The 15,541-nt window shown below is 35.0% G+C and overlaps 1 protein-coding gene across 1 annotated transcript in view; it reads right to left on the reverse strand.

The window, feature by feature from the left end:
* The window catches only part of Vwde (von Willebrand factor D and EGF domains), a 63,020-nt gene that overhangs the window by 16,089 nt on the left and 31,390 nt on the right, over window positions 1-15,541 (reverse strand). Inside the window, exons 14-23 of the mRNA XM_038319439.2 lie at window positions 13,400-13,555; window positions 13,189-13,293; window positions 11,416-11,530; window positions 8,974-9,224; window positions 7,752-7,971; window positions 5,673-5,810; window positions 3,264-3,827; window positions 1,755-1,850; window positions 1,576-1,671; window positions 305-400 (exon numbers count right to left, since the gene is read on the reverse strand). Of these exons, the coding sequence (XP_038175367.2) occupies window positions 305-400; window positions 1,576-1,671; window positions 1,755-1,850; window positions 3,264-3,827; window positions 5,673-5,810; window positions 7,752-7,971; window positions 8,974-9,224; window positions 11,416-11,530; window positions 13,189-13,293; window positions 13,400-13,555 (1,837 nt within the window). The remainder of the gene's footprint in view (window positions 1-304; window positions 401-1,575; window positions 1,672-1,754; window positions 1,851-3,263; window positions 3,828-5,672; window positions 5,811-7,751; window positions 7,972-8,973; window positions 9,225-11,415; window positions 11,531-13,188; window positions 13,294-13,399; window positions 13,556-15,541) is intronic.

The following is a 15,541-nucleotide window of genomic DNA, read 5'->3' on the forward strand; positions in this document are numbered from 1 at the left end:
TTATTTCAAAGAACAAGATAAGTTATTTTTCAGAAGAAACTTCTTTATCCATTTTTTCAGGAGACAGGGTTTCACTGTATGTAACTTTGACTACTTCTCAATTCATGATTCTCCTCTCTCATTTTCCCAAACGGCAGGATTACAACCATGTCCATTTGAACTTCTTTACCTCATTTCTGGACACTCTGAGTTCCTCTAGTGCATCAACTTTTTTTAGGGGGTGGGTTTGTTTTATTTATCACTAAAGCACCAACTCTTCAAAGGAGAAGTTTATTATAGCAGATTGCAAGGGAGCTGTACTTACATGTTTCACACCTTGCTCCTACAAATCCATAAGCACAAGTGCAGAGATTGCCAGGCAAGCACGTGCCCCCATGTTGGCAAGGAGGGCTACAACGTTCTGCAGACACAGATACTATTAAGTCAGGTTTAAGAATCCGTACATATGCACTCATACAGAATGGCTACAATAAAGCCCCCATAAGAACAATTTGGGATAAACTCGGTTCCCTTTTACTGTGTAGTTACTTTTTTTGTGGGGATTTACTACATGACTTCACTATTACAAAGCAATCATCAATCAGCACTATGTTTTGGTTTATGAATGAAATTTATAAAACACAATGTAGGTGGCTGAAAGGTTTATTAAAGCTTTGGTTTTAGTTGGATGACAATACTTGACCTTTAGCTTTTTCTAAAATGTGAGCATAGACTTATGAATTACTGTCCTTCTAAAAACAGGTTTTTTTTTACTTCCATAATTATTTTTATTTGTTATTAGTGTTGAAGATTTCTGTTAGTTCCAGATTTATTTTGTTACTTTGTGACTTTCCTGGCTTTTTAGGCAATTACCACTGCTCTAAGATCCTTCACAATTGTATATGTATCACTTGCTCAAATTTAGTGTCAAAAACGTTTTAAAATAGCAAATTAATTTTAAAAATTATCACTTTTATCAATTCTATCTTGTAGATTCTTCATTTAATATTTCAGCCTTAAGCCATGCAATGTGTATATGGCTACAGGTTTTTATGTTTCTTCTTACTACACAAAAGTCATTTAATAATTATCTTTTGCCAAAAATATTTGAAGGGATGTGTTACCTTGTACCTAACTCTTAAAAACAAAAATTTTGAAATACAAACATTTGTTTTTGGATCTCTGATTTCTGAAGTTTGAGAGTTTAAAATTCCAAAATTAGGGGCTGGAGAGATGACTTAATGGTTAAGAGCCACTGACTGCTTGCTAGATAACCCAAATTCTGAATATTCCAGTACATATGGCACCTTATAACCTTCTGTAAATCTAGGACTAAGGTATATGTCACCATCTTCTGGCCTTTACGGGAATTGCATGTGCATGGTGCCTAAACACATTCTGGCAAAACACCATGTGGGTTAAATCTCTAAAATGGATTATTATTATAGTGAATATTTTTAAAACTGTGAACTTTTATCCAAGCATTGATAAGTACTCATTAGCATAAACACACCAAGAAAATTATTTTTTAAAATATTTTCGAGGAAGTAACACTGTATTTAGGCCCATATTTGAGATTTTAATTAGAATTATCACCTTCATCGCATGTTGTTCCGTCGTGCCCTGGAGGACATTCACAGATGTTAGGCTTAATGCATTTTCCATGTTTTTTGCAAACAGGGCGACAGATGGCTACATAAAAATAAAGCCCATGCCTTAGAAATATTGATTATCAAAGAAAATTTATTATATGAACTAATGAATCATGTACCTACCAGTCTGGCAGTTGGAACCAGTGTAACCGGGTTTACATTTGCATATATTTGGTGCAACACATTCCATGTTTCTTCCACATGAGTGCCTACAAAATGCTGCAAAAACCAAGGAAGAATTTCAGAACTGGAGATGTACTACATCATATATATATATATATATATATATATATATATATATATATATATATATATATACATATATATATACATTGCCCTCAGATTTATATGAAAAATAAAAATTTTAAAAACTTTCCTAGTGTGAACATTTTAATGAATTATTAAACCACAGCTACTACATCTACTACATTTAATTCTAATTCTTTTTCTAATACTTTCAAGATTAGAGTGATTGAGAAAAATTATTATGAGACTAAGAAAGAACACTGTGTGGCAATTATTCCAATAACACTAGCACACAGCATAGGAAGCAGCCAGCCGTGCACTCATGTTGCAGAGTGTGATGTGGTTTCCGATGCTGTACAGCTAAATGTTCATAATAGCACAGTGATTGTCAGAATCCCAAAGAGCAAGGTTCCAAGAAGTCAAAAGTTAATGCGGCTGGATTCCTTGAGCATCTCCAGCCACCTGACACATTCCAGTGGGCATATAACACCTCTTGCGTAGCCATATTACATGAGATGGCTGCAATTTATTTGTTAATAATAAACAATTTGGGGTTATATACATACAGGCATTGAGACTTTGTATTCTTACAGGAAAAAGAGAGAGTCCTCATTTTTTGTTTTGTTTTTTTCTTTGTTGTTGTTCTTATATTTTGTTGTTGTAATACCAGGAACATAGAAGTACTGAAATGTTTCTTTTGCTTAATTAGTCTCAATCCAAAATGCACAACAACAATAAAAATAAGAAAGATATAACAGGAACAATAACAAAACACCTAAGAAACAGTTTCTCAGTTTTAGGACCAAATTTTTATTTTTACTAAATAAAAACAATGACTATACAGGGCAAAGATATAAACAACACTTGTAAAACGGACAGAAAAACTGTTTAAATGCCAAAAGAATTACAGAAAATCACAGTTTGTGAAAATAAGCAAGTACGTCAGTCAGTAATTTGAGGTGTTAACTGCCAACTGTGCTCTGAGAAGAAACTGGGCCACAAGACTGACCAGGCTTGTATTCACAGCTGTGACTCGTCTCTTTAGCTGCTTGATTCAAGACAACCAGACTCACAAAGCTCTGCTCCCTCATCTGTACACACGGAAAATAATACTGAATGTGTGAGGTTGTTGTGGATTATATGATGGTTAAAGTAGAATGTTGTGTAGAACTTAGACTAGGGAAGGTATCACTGTATTAATAATGCTTATGTAGCAATGATATTTTCTAACAGTAACAGTGTTTTAAAAAGAGCACTTCAGAAAATCCACTTTTTCAAAATGTATTGACCTAAACAGAATGAATATAAATCAAGTAGAGAAATATAACAGCTTAGTTATCTAAGCTCTATATTTTCACGCTGTGTTCCCAAAAAAATTCACAGTACCTCTGCAGTTGGTCCCATCTCCATAATACCCAATGGGGCAGCGTCCACACTTGAAGTGACCATCGGTGGTTGGCACACAGGAAACACCCATGAAACAAGATGCTTCTGTGCAATTTGATGTTTTGGTTGATCCATAGCTCTCTGGTAAGATAGTGTTTTCTTCAGTAGTTAAGGATGCAAACTCATACTGAGTAAAACCTTGGAAAGGTTTGTTAATTTGAGCAATATCCCTTCTCGTCTCTTTTGGAACAGTGCCCTGGATATCATCTCTTATTTGCCCAAGAGATCTGCTAGGATTGTTGCTTAAAGGGGCACCACTTTGTGCAGGAACTTGTGACTCATTGAGAGTAAGATTTGTACTGAGAATGTGATCTGCATGCTCATAAGCAGGTGTCTGATGAGAAACACTCTTCCTTGTATTATCCATTTGAGTTGTAACTGATTTTATCGACAATTGAGAGGTGCCTGTTGAGTTTAAGAATTCATTGGCAGTTGTTCCAGGACTCTGAGTAAAGCTTGGACTTGATAGTAAATGTTTCTCTAATGGGGATTGAAAGCTCAAATCTAGGCAACAACAAAAAATGAATAGAAATGTTCATCAGAATTAAATATTAATTATCAATCAATTAACAATAAATTAATAATCTATTATAATAATTTAATTAATAATAAATTAAATTTCATTAAAATTAATTCATTATTAATGTTCTGCAATATTCACAGTTTGGTGCTAAGTTATTCATTCTTTATGTGGGGTTTACAATATGTAAGACTAAGAATCATAAAGTAATGAAAAGTTGTAATAGTGTTCCAGCCTTCAAGGACACTGTAGCCTATTTGAATACACAAGGTAACACAGAAAATAAGCTAACTTGAAAGTGAACACTCACTAATAAACATCCCTGAAATTCCTTTTGTTCATTTTTCTATAACTATCCAAGAATTTAGAAGAATAGCAATGATAATAATGTATTACAAGTTGTATTATATAACCCTTTTGTTATCTTTCTAAAAGTAAAAATGCCTGAGGTGCAACTTGTTAGTCTTAGGAAAAACAATTGGGAAGTATTCTGCATTGGACTCAAACAAAGACCGTAACCTACTGGGGGATTTTTATGTTTTTGGCAGTTTTACCAACCTTTTCTTCAAGTGACACTTTTATCAGGCCTCATGAGAATCATAATTTTTGTAGTAAAGTCATTTAAAAAACTGTTTCAACTGTAAATCAGTACATGAAGCATATCAGAGTTCAACTATCGCAAACCAAACTCAATGAATCACAATCTAGGATTCACAAGTTACTTGAAATTAACTCTTTTCAAATTAGATCAAAGATTCAATTAAGATGTTCTCTTTTTTTCACCAAATCCTCAGATACAGAATGAACTGTGTTCCTGAAAATTAATCTGTAAAGGTGTAAATCCTAACCATGCCTGTTGGAGAGGGGTTTTTGTTAAAGGAATTCTGGATGTGTTCGGTGAGAAGAGTGATCTCTGATCTAAGAAGATGAAGACAGTCATTCTAAGGGGGAGGGGGGTTACCAGGAGAGTTTATACACACACACACACACACACACACACACACACACACACACACAGTCATAATACTGCTGCCTACCAGCCAAGAAGACAACCAGACTAGGTCCTTGCTCTTCAGCTTCCTGATGCCAGAATTAAAATTATCAACAAAAAGAACATATTTTGTGTGACATTATACAATCCTTACTATTCCACAGAATAAAAATACCCCAGGAGCAATTATTTCAGTCTTATGGAAAACCAGTGGGTTGGTACTGACTCTCTCACTTGTTACCCTGAGAGAGAGGCCCAGGATGATATAGTGACCGGGTGATCAAATTTCCATCAAAAGCATATCTTTATTCACCTAATTGTACCACAAAATTATTTTTTGATGCTGTTTTCTGGAGCTCACTTTTAAAATACTAATGTCCCTTAGTTTCTTTTGTCCCCTTTCCTCTAAAATCTCTGTGTCCCTGGATAATAACCGTAAGAATTGCATCTGTCACTCACTCCTCCTTCAGCCTTTACACAGATATTATGTAGACTCTTTCTATCTAGACGAGAGTCATGCCTCTTTTAAAGTCTTCCATTGTCCTGCCTGGGAGGAAAGAGGCTCTGCATTGCAATCTTGTGTCCCTCAGGCACATCTATCAAAAAACACAAAACATCTTTTAGATACCATGGAGTTCCTCATCATGTTTCTCTCTACCACATGGTGATCTATTACGTGGAGGACATATGTGGTACACTTCTGTGCGCTGTGCATCTAGTTCTCCATGCAGCGTGATGCATAGATACTGAAGGAACAAGTTAGTAGAAGATAATGCAATTAAGTTACCCGAATTAGTTAAATGCAACACAAAGCATAGCTGCAATCAGGGGCTTTTACCATGACATATGTTCCCATCCCCATGAAATCCTTTTGGACATGAGCCACAATGGTAGGAGCCAAAGACATTGATGCACTCCACACCTGGGACGCAAGGCCAAGATTCACACTCATCAACATCTTTCTCACAGTTCTTGCCTGTAGGAAAAAACAGACCAATAGTTCAAATTATTTATTTTGAAATCCAGTATATGTTTTAACATCCCACTCTTGGGTTACTTACACTCCCATTTTATTCTGCTGAAATTTTAGAGATAGGTTAATATGTAGACTAGGCTGTCGTGGTACTAGCTGTGTATCTCATGTTAACCTAAAATGTGTGACACTCCTGCTTCTTGAGTTCTGGGATTGCAAATGCTTGCCACCACACTTGTCATATTCTCCTGCTCTTTCTTCAGAGAATCCAAGCCTCTGCCAAGGAAATAATTTACTCTTTATTTAAAAACAGCTATGAAATCTAGTATAAAACCATTAACACTTCTTTTAATAGCAAACTCAGGTCTTCACACACACAAATATGTTTTTCTATACAAAAGACGAGTATTCTCATCACTAGAGAGGACCAGGTAGGTGGACCTGGAATGGGTTAGTGTAAGTAACATAACCAGATCTGTCTCAAGAAACAGTATATTAATATTCGAGCTAAGAATTGCAGTATATAACATATAATTCTATACTATATATACTTTTCTTTTAAAACTCTAACTTTTGGAACATTGCTCACTTAGGCTAAGGATATCTTATTCAGTCAAATTACAGAACTTTGAAATTTTTAATTATACATGCTAAAATGTAAAAATTTTCTCAATAAGATATTTTGAGATGATATAGTGCCCTTTGATAAGCTTAACATCTTATTTGAATGAATAAATTCATATTATGAGTAGATACTATCCCTTGTTACACATACATTTCTGAGACAATATTTGAACATTTTCAAATACAGTCTGTAACGAAATACAAAAGAAATATCTACTTTCATATGTCTAAGTGATAATTTTAAAATTATAAAAAAATTAAAAGACAAGTAAATATTTTGCTCTGTTCATATAGTTTAAAACTGATATATTTTGGAAAAGTCAGTTTAATGACTATATTAATCTAATAATTACATCTATATAAATAAAGAGCTATTCATATAAGTAAGATCTTTGAATATTTGATAAAATAAAGGCTTATTAAGTTTACGTGTTATTTCTGGAACCAGACATTTTAGGACAAGTAATGAATGAGCGAGTATGCTAGTATTTCATTTGTTTCCATTTCTGATTTAACCCATGATATCTCTAAGTAAGTTATTAATGGAGCATTTGTTATGTGACAATATTTGTATTCTCCCTGCAATAATTATTATTATATATACATGCTTCTTTATAACAAAATAAAGTCCAATAAGATAAAACAAAAACCATCACATTGAATCTGGACAAGGCAAAGCAACAGAAGAAAATGAACCCCTAAGAAAAGGCGCAGGAATCAGAGACCCATTTATTCACACATTCACTATTCCTGAAAGATACTAAACTTGAAGCTAAAAAATATACACAGAGAACTTGGTGCAGGCTCATGTAGGCCCTGTTCTTGCTACTTCAGTCTCTCTGAGTTCCTAAGAGCTTTGTTCAGTTGATTTAGAGGCTTTGTCCTCCAGGTGGCCTCCATCCCCTCTGGCTCCCACACTCCTCCTGCCTCCTGTGGACAACACAGTGTTCGCTATTCTGTTATATTTCAATATCAATATGCTTAAATGTATTTTTACTTAAAAAATAGATGCAGAAATGCCTATAAAATACAATAGAGTTTCCTTGATTTCTGTAAGATTTACAAATTGGACAAAAGTGCAAGAATATATGAAAGCAAAATTGTAAAAGTATATGAAAGTAATTAAAAACAATCAAAAACAATTATAATTTAAAATAATAAGGTTATAAGCACTGTGTATGTATGTGATACTCTTTCCAGGCTTTAAAAAGATACATCAAAATCTTAAGAACATAGATTTGCATGGCTCCACAAATAATATTCCAAGGAGTGTTTCCTTCATTCACATTTTCATTTGGTTCATAATGAACCCATACTGACCTGTGAGCCCAGGAGGACAGACACACGAGTAACTGTTTAAGTCTCTAACACATTTGCCAGGGTCACAGGGGTTTGGATGGCACCCATTGGCATCAACTTCACAAAGGCGGCCATGGAAGCCAGGCAAGCAGACACACAGGTATGCCCCACTTCCTGGAGGAAATTGCCTATCCGACTCACAGGAGCCTCCATTCAAGCAGTCACAAGGTTTCACAGTCACCTATAAAAGACGAATAACAAATAACAAATGCTTTATTTCTAATGAAATTATGTTCAGCTAATGCTAAACATGAAATCGTGACCGGCATGAGGACCTATGTACAGGTATAATCAAATTACGCATTCCTGCAAAATGTTTGTTTAAAAATTATTTCCACTCTTGAGAGTACAACTAAAATCTCTGTGCTGGGGGAGTACTTTTAGAATGTTCCAAGTAGAACAATTTATTCTTACTTTCTAAGATTTGAGATAGATTCTATTTGGTTCGGAGTGACCTATGACATCCTTCCTCAGCTTTCCAAGTACAGATATTTTTAGGCATGTAATAACATACTCCATAGCTAGAATGATCAATTTTTATAATGCAAACAGAACTCTAGGAAACAAAATCAGAAACGTTAAAGACAGTCAACACCCATGTATATCCAGTTTAAGAGCAGACCATAACTTAAGTTTCCAGGATAATATGACCAAACACAATTACTTTTCATCACGTGTCTATGTGAAAGCATACATGACAAACCTCAAACACAGAGGCACATCACAAAGAGAGATATATGTAGTATGCCAGTCATAAGGCTTGAATTCTTATGACTACATATATCTATACACTACATATATCAATAAAGAAAAAAATTGTGAATTAGTTCTTTCATGTCTTCTTTCTATATTTTTGGTTTCTAAATCAGCATCCAAGAGTCCTTCATTTGAACAAAAAAAAGTATAATTATTGATGTCATTTTAGTCATGACTTTCCTGGGAGTGGCAATGAGTGAGACTCTCATTTTTGTCCATCAAGTACAGGGTACAATGACATCTATCAGTTTAGACCCATGATTAAGAATGTCTCTAAGGTGCTATGCTGTTACAAGCAACACTCAAAGATGCAACATTTAGTGACTTCATTGCTCTTTGACATTAAGACTATGTCTTTGGCTTGGGTTTAAGCTGAAATGGTTGTATTTGTAAAAGAGGCAGTGATGTCTATAATTACGGCTATGACCTCCATTGTGACTGTAGTTTCAGCCTCGCAGTCATCCTTAAGACGGACAGTGAATCTCTGAGGAGTCAGTGACTCTGATTTCCATGTAAGAAGTCCTTCAGAGGAGATGCTTGCTCCATCAGGACCAGAATCCAGTGTAAAATGTATCTCAGAATGTTCTGGATCCCAGGCCATGAACTGGTATTCAAAATCTTCTCCGTAAAATACCTGTAATGTGCCTTGCAGTGCCTGTATCACAGGGGGCTGGTTATCTGCAACAGAGAAAGTCGGGAGAGAAGCTTGATTGTGATAGTTCCCACAAAGACAAGTGTCTAATAAGAACTTAATTCTGATTAAAGTTTTATTAACTGCTCTGTTGGAGATGTTGTTATTTAAATGTTTTTCCATTCTGTGTAAATATTAAAGTAAGCAGCAGGTTTATGGTCAGTTTAGCAAAGCAAATTTGTAAATTCTTTGGATACTGCATAAGACATATAGGCAGGCCGGGCGGTGGTGGCACACGCCTTTAATCCCAGCACTCGGGAGGCAGAGGCAGGAGGATCTCTGTGAGTTTGAGACCAGCCTGGTCTACAAGAGCTAGCTCCAGGACAGGCTCTAAAGCTGAAGAGAAACCCTGTCTCGAAAAAAACCAAAAAAAAAAAAAAAAAAAAGACATATAGGCAGCTTTCCACTCTTTGGGTTGGAGACATTTCTCTTTTGTCTTAATTAACTCTGTATTGACCATTCCACTCTTTAGGGATCCTGGATGCTCTTAGACCGGCACTCTGTGTGTACTCACTCTTTCAGCCTCACTTTCTCCCTTGGCACCGCCCATTACTTCCTGTGATTATACCCTTCAACCTGTGGCCAAACTCACACTGCAGTGGAGCTGTGTCAGGAATAGGGAATGTTTCCTTTATATGGTGAAAACATCCCAAAATGTAGTTTAAGCTGTCTTACGTTTTAGTGTGTGTACTTTCCTCATCTGCTAGCTAAACAGAAGAGAACAACTTCACCCTAGTATCTGGGTTGCAAGCACATCATGTGTACATAGGACACACTGATGCCAAGAAAGCCCAGTTCTGACTCCTCATCTTTCCCTGTATACTTCAAAAGCAGCCTCATAGTGATCTTATTTCCCTCATACTCCACATGAGATTTATTTTAACACGTCTTATGTCATTGAACACTATGGCTTACTCACAAATCTGTCATACTAAAGCCATTAAAAGACAGACTTCAACTCGGAAGGTTGTCTCCATTTTCTTTATCTCTTTCACCATTTTCCCTCAAATTTTCATTGGCTTTGGCTTTAAATCTTGTTCCTATGTGGTGAATATAATGTTATCTAACAAAGCAGTGAAGTTTACATTTACAGTGACATGTGTAACATCACAAACTACTGTGTAAATATAAAGTTTATTACCTATATAACAAGTATATAGTCTCTGAGCATCATGTCTTACTACATCTTACTTACTAGCCCATGCAATTAATAATATCTGATAACCACATGAGGAAAGAACTCACTCATACAGAACTACAGTAGTACTTGGCAAAGTGAAGAAGCTGTGCCACATGACTACAATTTGAATGGAAGAGTGTATCCTAAATGTATTTGTACACAGGATCATAGTCAGAGGATCACATAAGAAGGGCACTGAAGGGCTGGAGAGATGGCTCAGAGGTTAAGAGCATTGCCTGCTCTTCCAAAGGTCCTGAGTTCAATTCCCAGCAAACACATGGTGGCTCACAACCATCTGTAATGGGGTCTGGTGCCCTCTTCTGGCCTGCAGACATACACACAGACAGAATACTGTATACATAATAAATAAATAAATATTATTAAAAAAAAGAAGGGCACTGAAGGGCACGTTACAGACTACTGAGTCTAAATACCTTAAATAATAAAAGATAAATTCATATATGTTGGAACTGAAGTAGCTGAATTCTTTGTCTTAAAACTGAACATACTAAAGCTAGACTTAGAAAATGTTGTGTACCTGAAATAAAAATTCCCATTTCTTTCTTCCATAAACAAGTATTGCTTCACTATTAAATATTAAAATATATCTTATAATATTACAACATGATGATATAAATTATATGTAGTCATATATCATTTACCATTAAAATAAATTCTAAGAAATATATTGTTAATCAGTTTTATCATGGTACCATCATGGAATGTATAGTTACAATTTATGACAGCTATGAAATCACTTGGTGATATTAACACATGTCAACTCTATTGTTAACATAGATGACATTTGGTGTTTGGAGTCATGTATAAAAACATGCTCCTGTCTTTTGTTTTCTTAAAGCAAAGAAATTTATAAAGTAACGAAAGATGTTAAATTAAATATATTGTTCATCTATCTGAAATACATCAGTATCTGTTATAACTTAAAAATCACCTTAAAACTTCTGGGTAAGAAATAGTTGAATTAATAAAGAACTTACTTTCCAAAAATGACCAAGTAGAATTTGATATTTGGGGTCTACAAACCAAACAAGAGCTGGTAGGGTTTTTATCCCCTTCATTGTAGCAGAGACCATTAATAACACAAACATTATCCTAGTGGAATTTGAAAAAAGAAAATATTAATAAGACATCCCATGACTAACACATAGAAACTAGAAACAGAAAGACAGCAGCATGTATATTTGGATTAGGAAAGAGTTTTCATAAACTCAACACAAACACATCTTTGAAAATTGTTCATTGCATGTAAAAACCAATGGAACTGATTAAATTGGAGTAATAAGAAAATGCAGGCAAGCCATGGTGGCTCACACCTTTAATCACAGTATTCGGGAAGCAGAGGCAGGCAGATCTCTGTGAGTTCGAGGCCAGCCTGGTCTACAAGAGCTAGTTCCAGGACAGGATCCAAAGCTACAGAGATATCCAGTATTGAAAAACCAAACAAAAAAAAATGAAAGAAAAAAAGAAAAAAATGCAGGTAAGCCATGAAATGCTATCACAAGGTTTATAAGTAACAAACATGTACAGTCACCACTTCTGTCTATCCGCTCCTCCTGCCAGTATTTTATTAATAAAGATGGCGTTTTTCTGTACATCTGAAAACAGTTATCTTCTGTTTTCCTTTGTAGCCAACTTTGTCCTTTGAATTCTACTACTAGCCCAGATTCATGGCATAGTTACCTCCACCTCATAATAGATATAGGTCAAGAAATCCCTGAAAAGGAACCTGCCACAGGGAGAAAACAGGGGGTGCAGTCATCCCTTAACTTACTCAAAAGATTCATATAAAAATAATTACTTATCATTTTTGCTCATTTTGTAACAACTCTATTGATACTACTTACAATGCTGTACAAAACAGAACGAATATCTGAAAGGACATGACAACCTTGAAAGTCATCTTTGAAAGCACTTTCAAATAAGCATAAACAAAATATTTTAGATAAAATAAAAAAAATAGTTACTTTTATACAACTAACATATTTGTTGGCACAATCTAAATGCTTATCTCATGAAAAAAATAAAATGTACAAATTGTTTTATCTTTGTATGCGTGGATACTAGTTTTATGTTCTTTGATTTTGAAGAGTTGAATGATATTAGGTCAATGGTGCTCATCAAGTCATCAATTTTCATGTGAAAAAGCCTTCTAGGCAATAAAGGGGGAAAAACAGAAAACAAACAAAAACAGTACAACTTTTGGTAAAAGCATTAGATACATTTTACAAAACCTTTCCAAATGCAAACTATTTGCTACAATAAGGACTAACTAATCACAAAGACAAATCTTACTGAAAAAATATTATTACTACAGTGGAAATGATATACGTAGGACCACATTAGTCAATGATTCAACATGACTTTCCTTCTCTGATTCTTTGTGAGAAGCACAGAGAAGAGGGGCTGCGCCTCATGTAGTCCAGGCTTTCCTCCTTGATGGGACAACCTTAAAGTTCTGAGAGTCCTGCCTCCATCTCCCAAGTGATAGAGTTACAGGTATTTGCTACTTTCACGTAACTTCTTTAGTGTTTCATTGAGAAAATATTCTGCCACTTAAGATGCTAAAAGAAGCAACATTTTCCTTGTTACATCCACAAGAGCTACAGGAAGATGATCAATTTCAGATAGACTCATGAAAATGTGAGGTAGGAATTTGCTGATGCCATTCTAACAATAAGTTGGAAAAGTACCATAATATGCCAAAGTCATGTGAATGCATGCATTAAATACTATGAAAAGAAGATATATACCTTCATAATGCATGAGTCATTCTCCTGGAGTCCACATATTTGACAAGCGCCATCATATATAGTCATTATCTTGGGATTACTGAATGCATAACCATCGTTAGATACCTGTGGGATATAGTTTTACAGTAAGATTAATTCTTCTTCTAAACATTACCTCATCAGTCCACCAGGAAATTTTGTTTATGCATAAATGACAACTTTTATTTGTTACCTTTAATTGCAACTTTGTAAAGAACTTTTCTCCCATGAGATCCATAGTATCAAAATGCTGGCTATTAGTGAGTAGTTGACAATCAACTGCACTGCTGTCTTGAAAGACTGTCTGTGTGTAGACACTTGCTCCAAGCACCCATTCACTGCCATTATACTGAAGGTGTAATGAATAGTCAATTAACTACTTCTAAATCATAGAGTACTTTTATTACTAAATTACATATGGTCAAAATATAAATTATATATATATATATATACACACAGAGAAAATGGGATATATAATTAGAAAAACACATTAAAATAAGTTTTATTCAGAATAATAAAAATATATACATCATATAATTTAATAAATGAAAAAACATTCCCTATTATTTTATGTACTATAAAATGTTTTTGTGTGTGAAGAGGAAGAGACAGAATAATTTTCTGAACACTGATAACGATACTAAAATCTAGAAGGATGTATTTTGTGGACATCTGAATTTGTATTTATAAAAATACACTTTGATTGCACGAAGATTTTCAAACATGTAGTATTAATAGTGCCTCAGGTCTGCAGGAAAGGACAAGTAGAGAGACATTACCCCAGTTTGTGTGGAATAGTCTACCTAACTTTGAAGACTTGTGATTGACAGCCTGAAGTTGTGCAGATATCTATAGACATGGAGAAGCAGCCTGTTAGTTCTGTCAGTGGTTCCTCTAGCAGAGGAGGAATGAGAGGAATGTCTCGAGACTGTCATTATAGCTATCCTTAAGGAATGTAAGCAACACGGAGAAACCCTGTCTGGGGATGGGGGGGAATGTAGGATCTCTTGATTTCTTGTGTGAAACCAGGCTGCAGCCAATGACTCATCCTTAAGATAAAAGTTCTACCCCTCTACAAAAATGTAGACCCAAAGTGATGACTAAATATGCTTCTACATACTTCATATTCTATATTTTGTGTCTATTATGTGCTGAGGATATTCTTTTTAATTTAAATAGTTTAACTTTTGAGACTTTCTTACATGTGTACTGTATTTAAGCCATATTCATCCAATCCTATGTGTTAAACTCTATACACATATACACATACACACACATATACACACTGGTATTCTAATGAAGAAAAACACAACGGAAAAGACATAGAATATACCATTTTGTAATGATAACTGAGATTGAAATAAGGTATACTACAAAAACCCCACATCTAATCTAGTCAAGGATGACAAAATAGGTTTATGTATTGGGGATGAGAACTGGGTTTTATTTGTGAAGAAAAAATAGGTAGGGAAAGGGTACTAGAGTGAACCCGTGCCATTCCATTAGGATCAGAGACACTGCTGTCAGCTCCTGAAGATGGTAGACTAGAGAGATGCTAAGTAGATAGATGGAGATGATGAAGGTAGATGATAGATACATAGACGACGGACAAATAGATGGACAGACAATAAAAAGACGACAGATGACAGAGAGCGTGTGTGCATGCTCTTTCCATTGACAGCATTTAGGAGCAGTGAATAGCTGTAACAAATAATGAAGCTAGGAGAAGACATCAGCTTAGGGGATGTCTGTACCATCCATTCAAATGAAGCCTGCGGCTTTCAACAAATCCCAAAGACTATAGCTGCATGAATTTTCAATTGTGCCAAATTATGCCGGATAAAGAGTGAGTCAAGAAAGCCTTTAAAACCTACTTTGGACAGGATTTATGCTTGGATGTTAAGATTAGGCCTAGCTGGTTGGTTTTTCCAGCACCAAGTGGACAGCCATATAAACATATATGTACAAGCAACATTAAATGAACTCTTATTTGATTGCTATGTAACAATAGTTATTAAAAATAAGAGACTAGAAATTTGAGAAGGAGCAGAGAGAGTCATATAGGAAAGGTTTAATATAGGAGAAGGAGAGCAAAGCTATGTAACTATATTTCAATTTTTAAAATTAGGGAGAGCAGAGACTGATTCAACTTCAGTATAACGTAAGTATTTCTTACATAGGAAAACCTTGGGTTTGGCAATTAAATTTACTTCTTTTCTCTTACAAGCCACTATAATGTTTAGGGAATTCAAAAATTCCATGTCAGATGTTTGGAAGGGAGAGACCTGAAAAATCACAGCACATAAAACACATCTCAAAGTAAACACAAGAAGTA

This window comes from Arvicola amphibius, chromosome 2 (assembly GCF_903992535.2).
Source record: "Arvicola amphibius chromosome 2, mArvAmp1.2, whole genome shotgun sequence".
NCBI lineage: Eukaryota > Metazoa > Chordata > Mammalia > Rodentia > Cricetidae > Arvicola > Arvicola amphibius.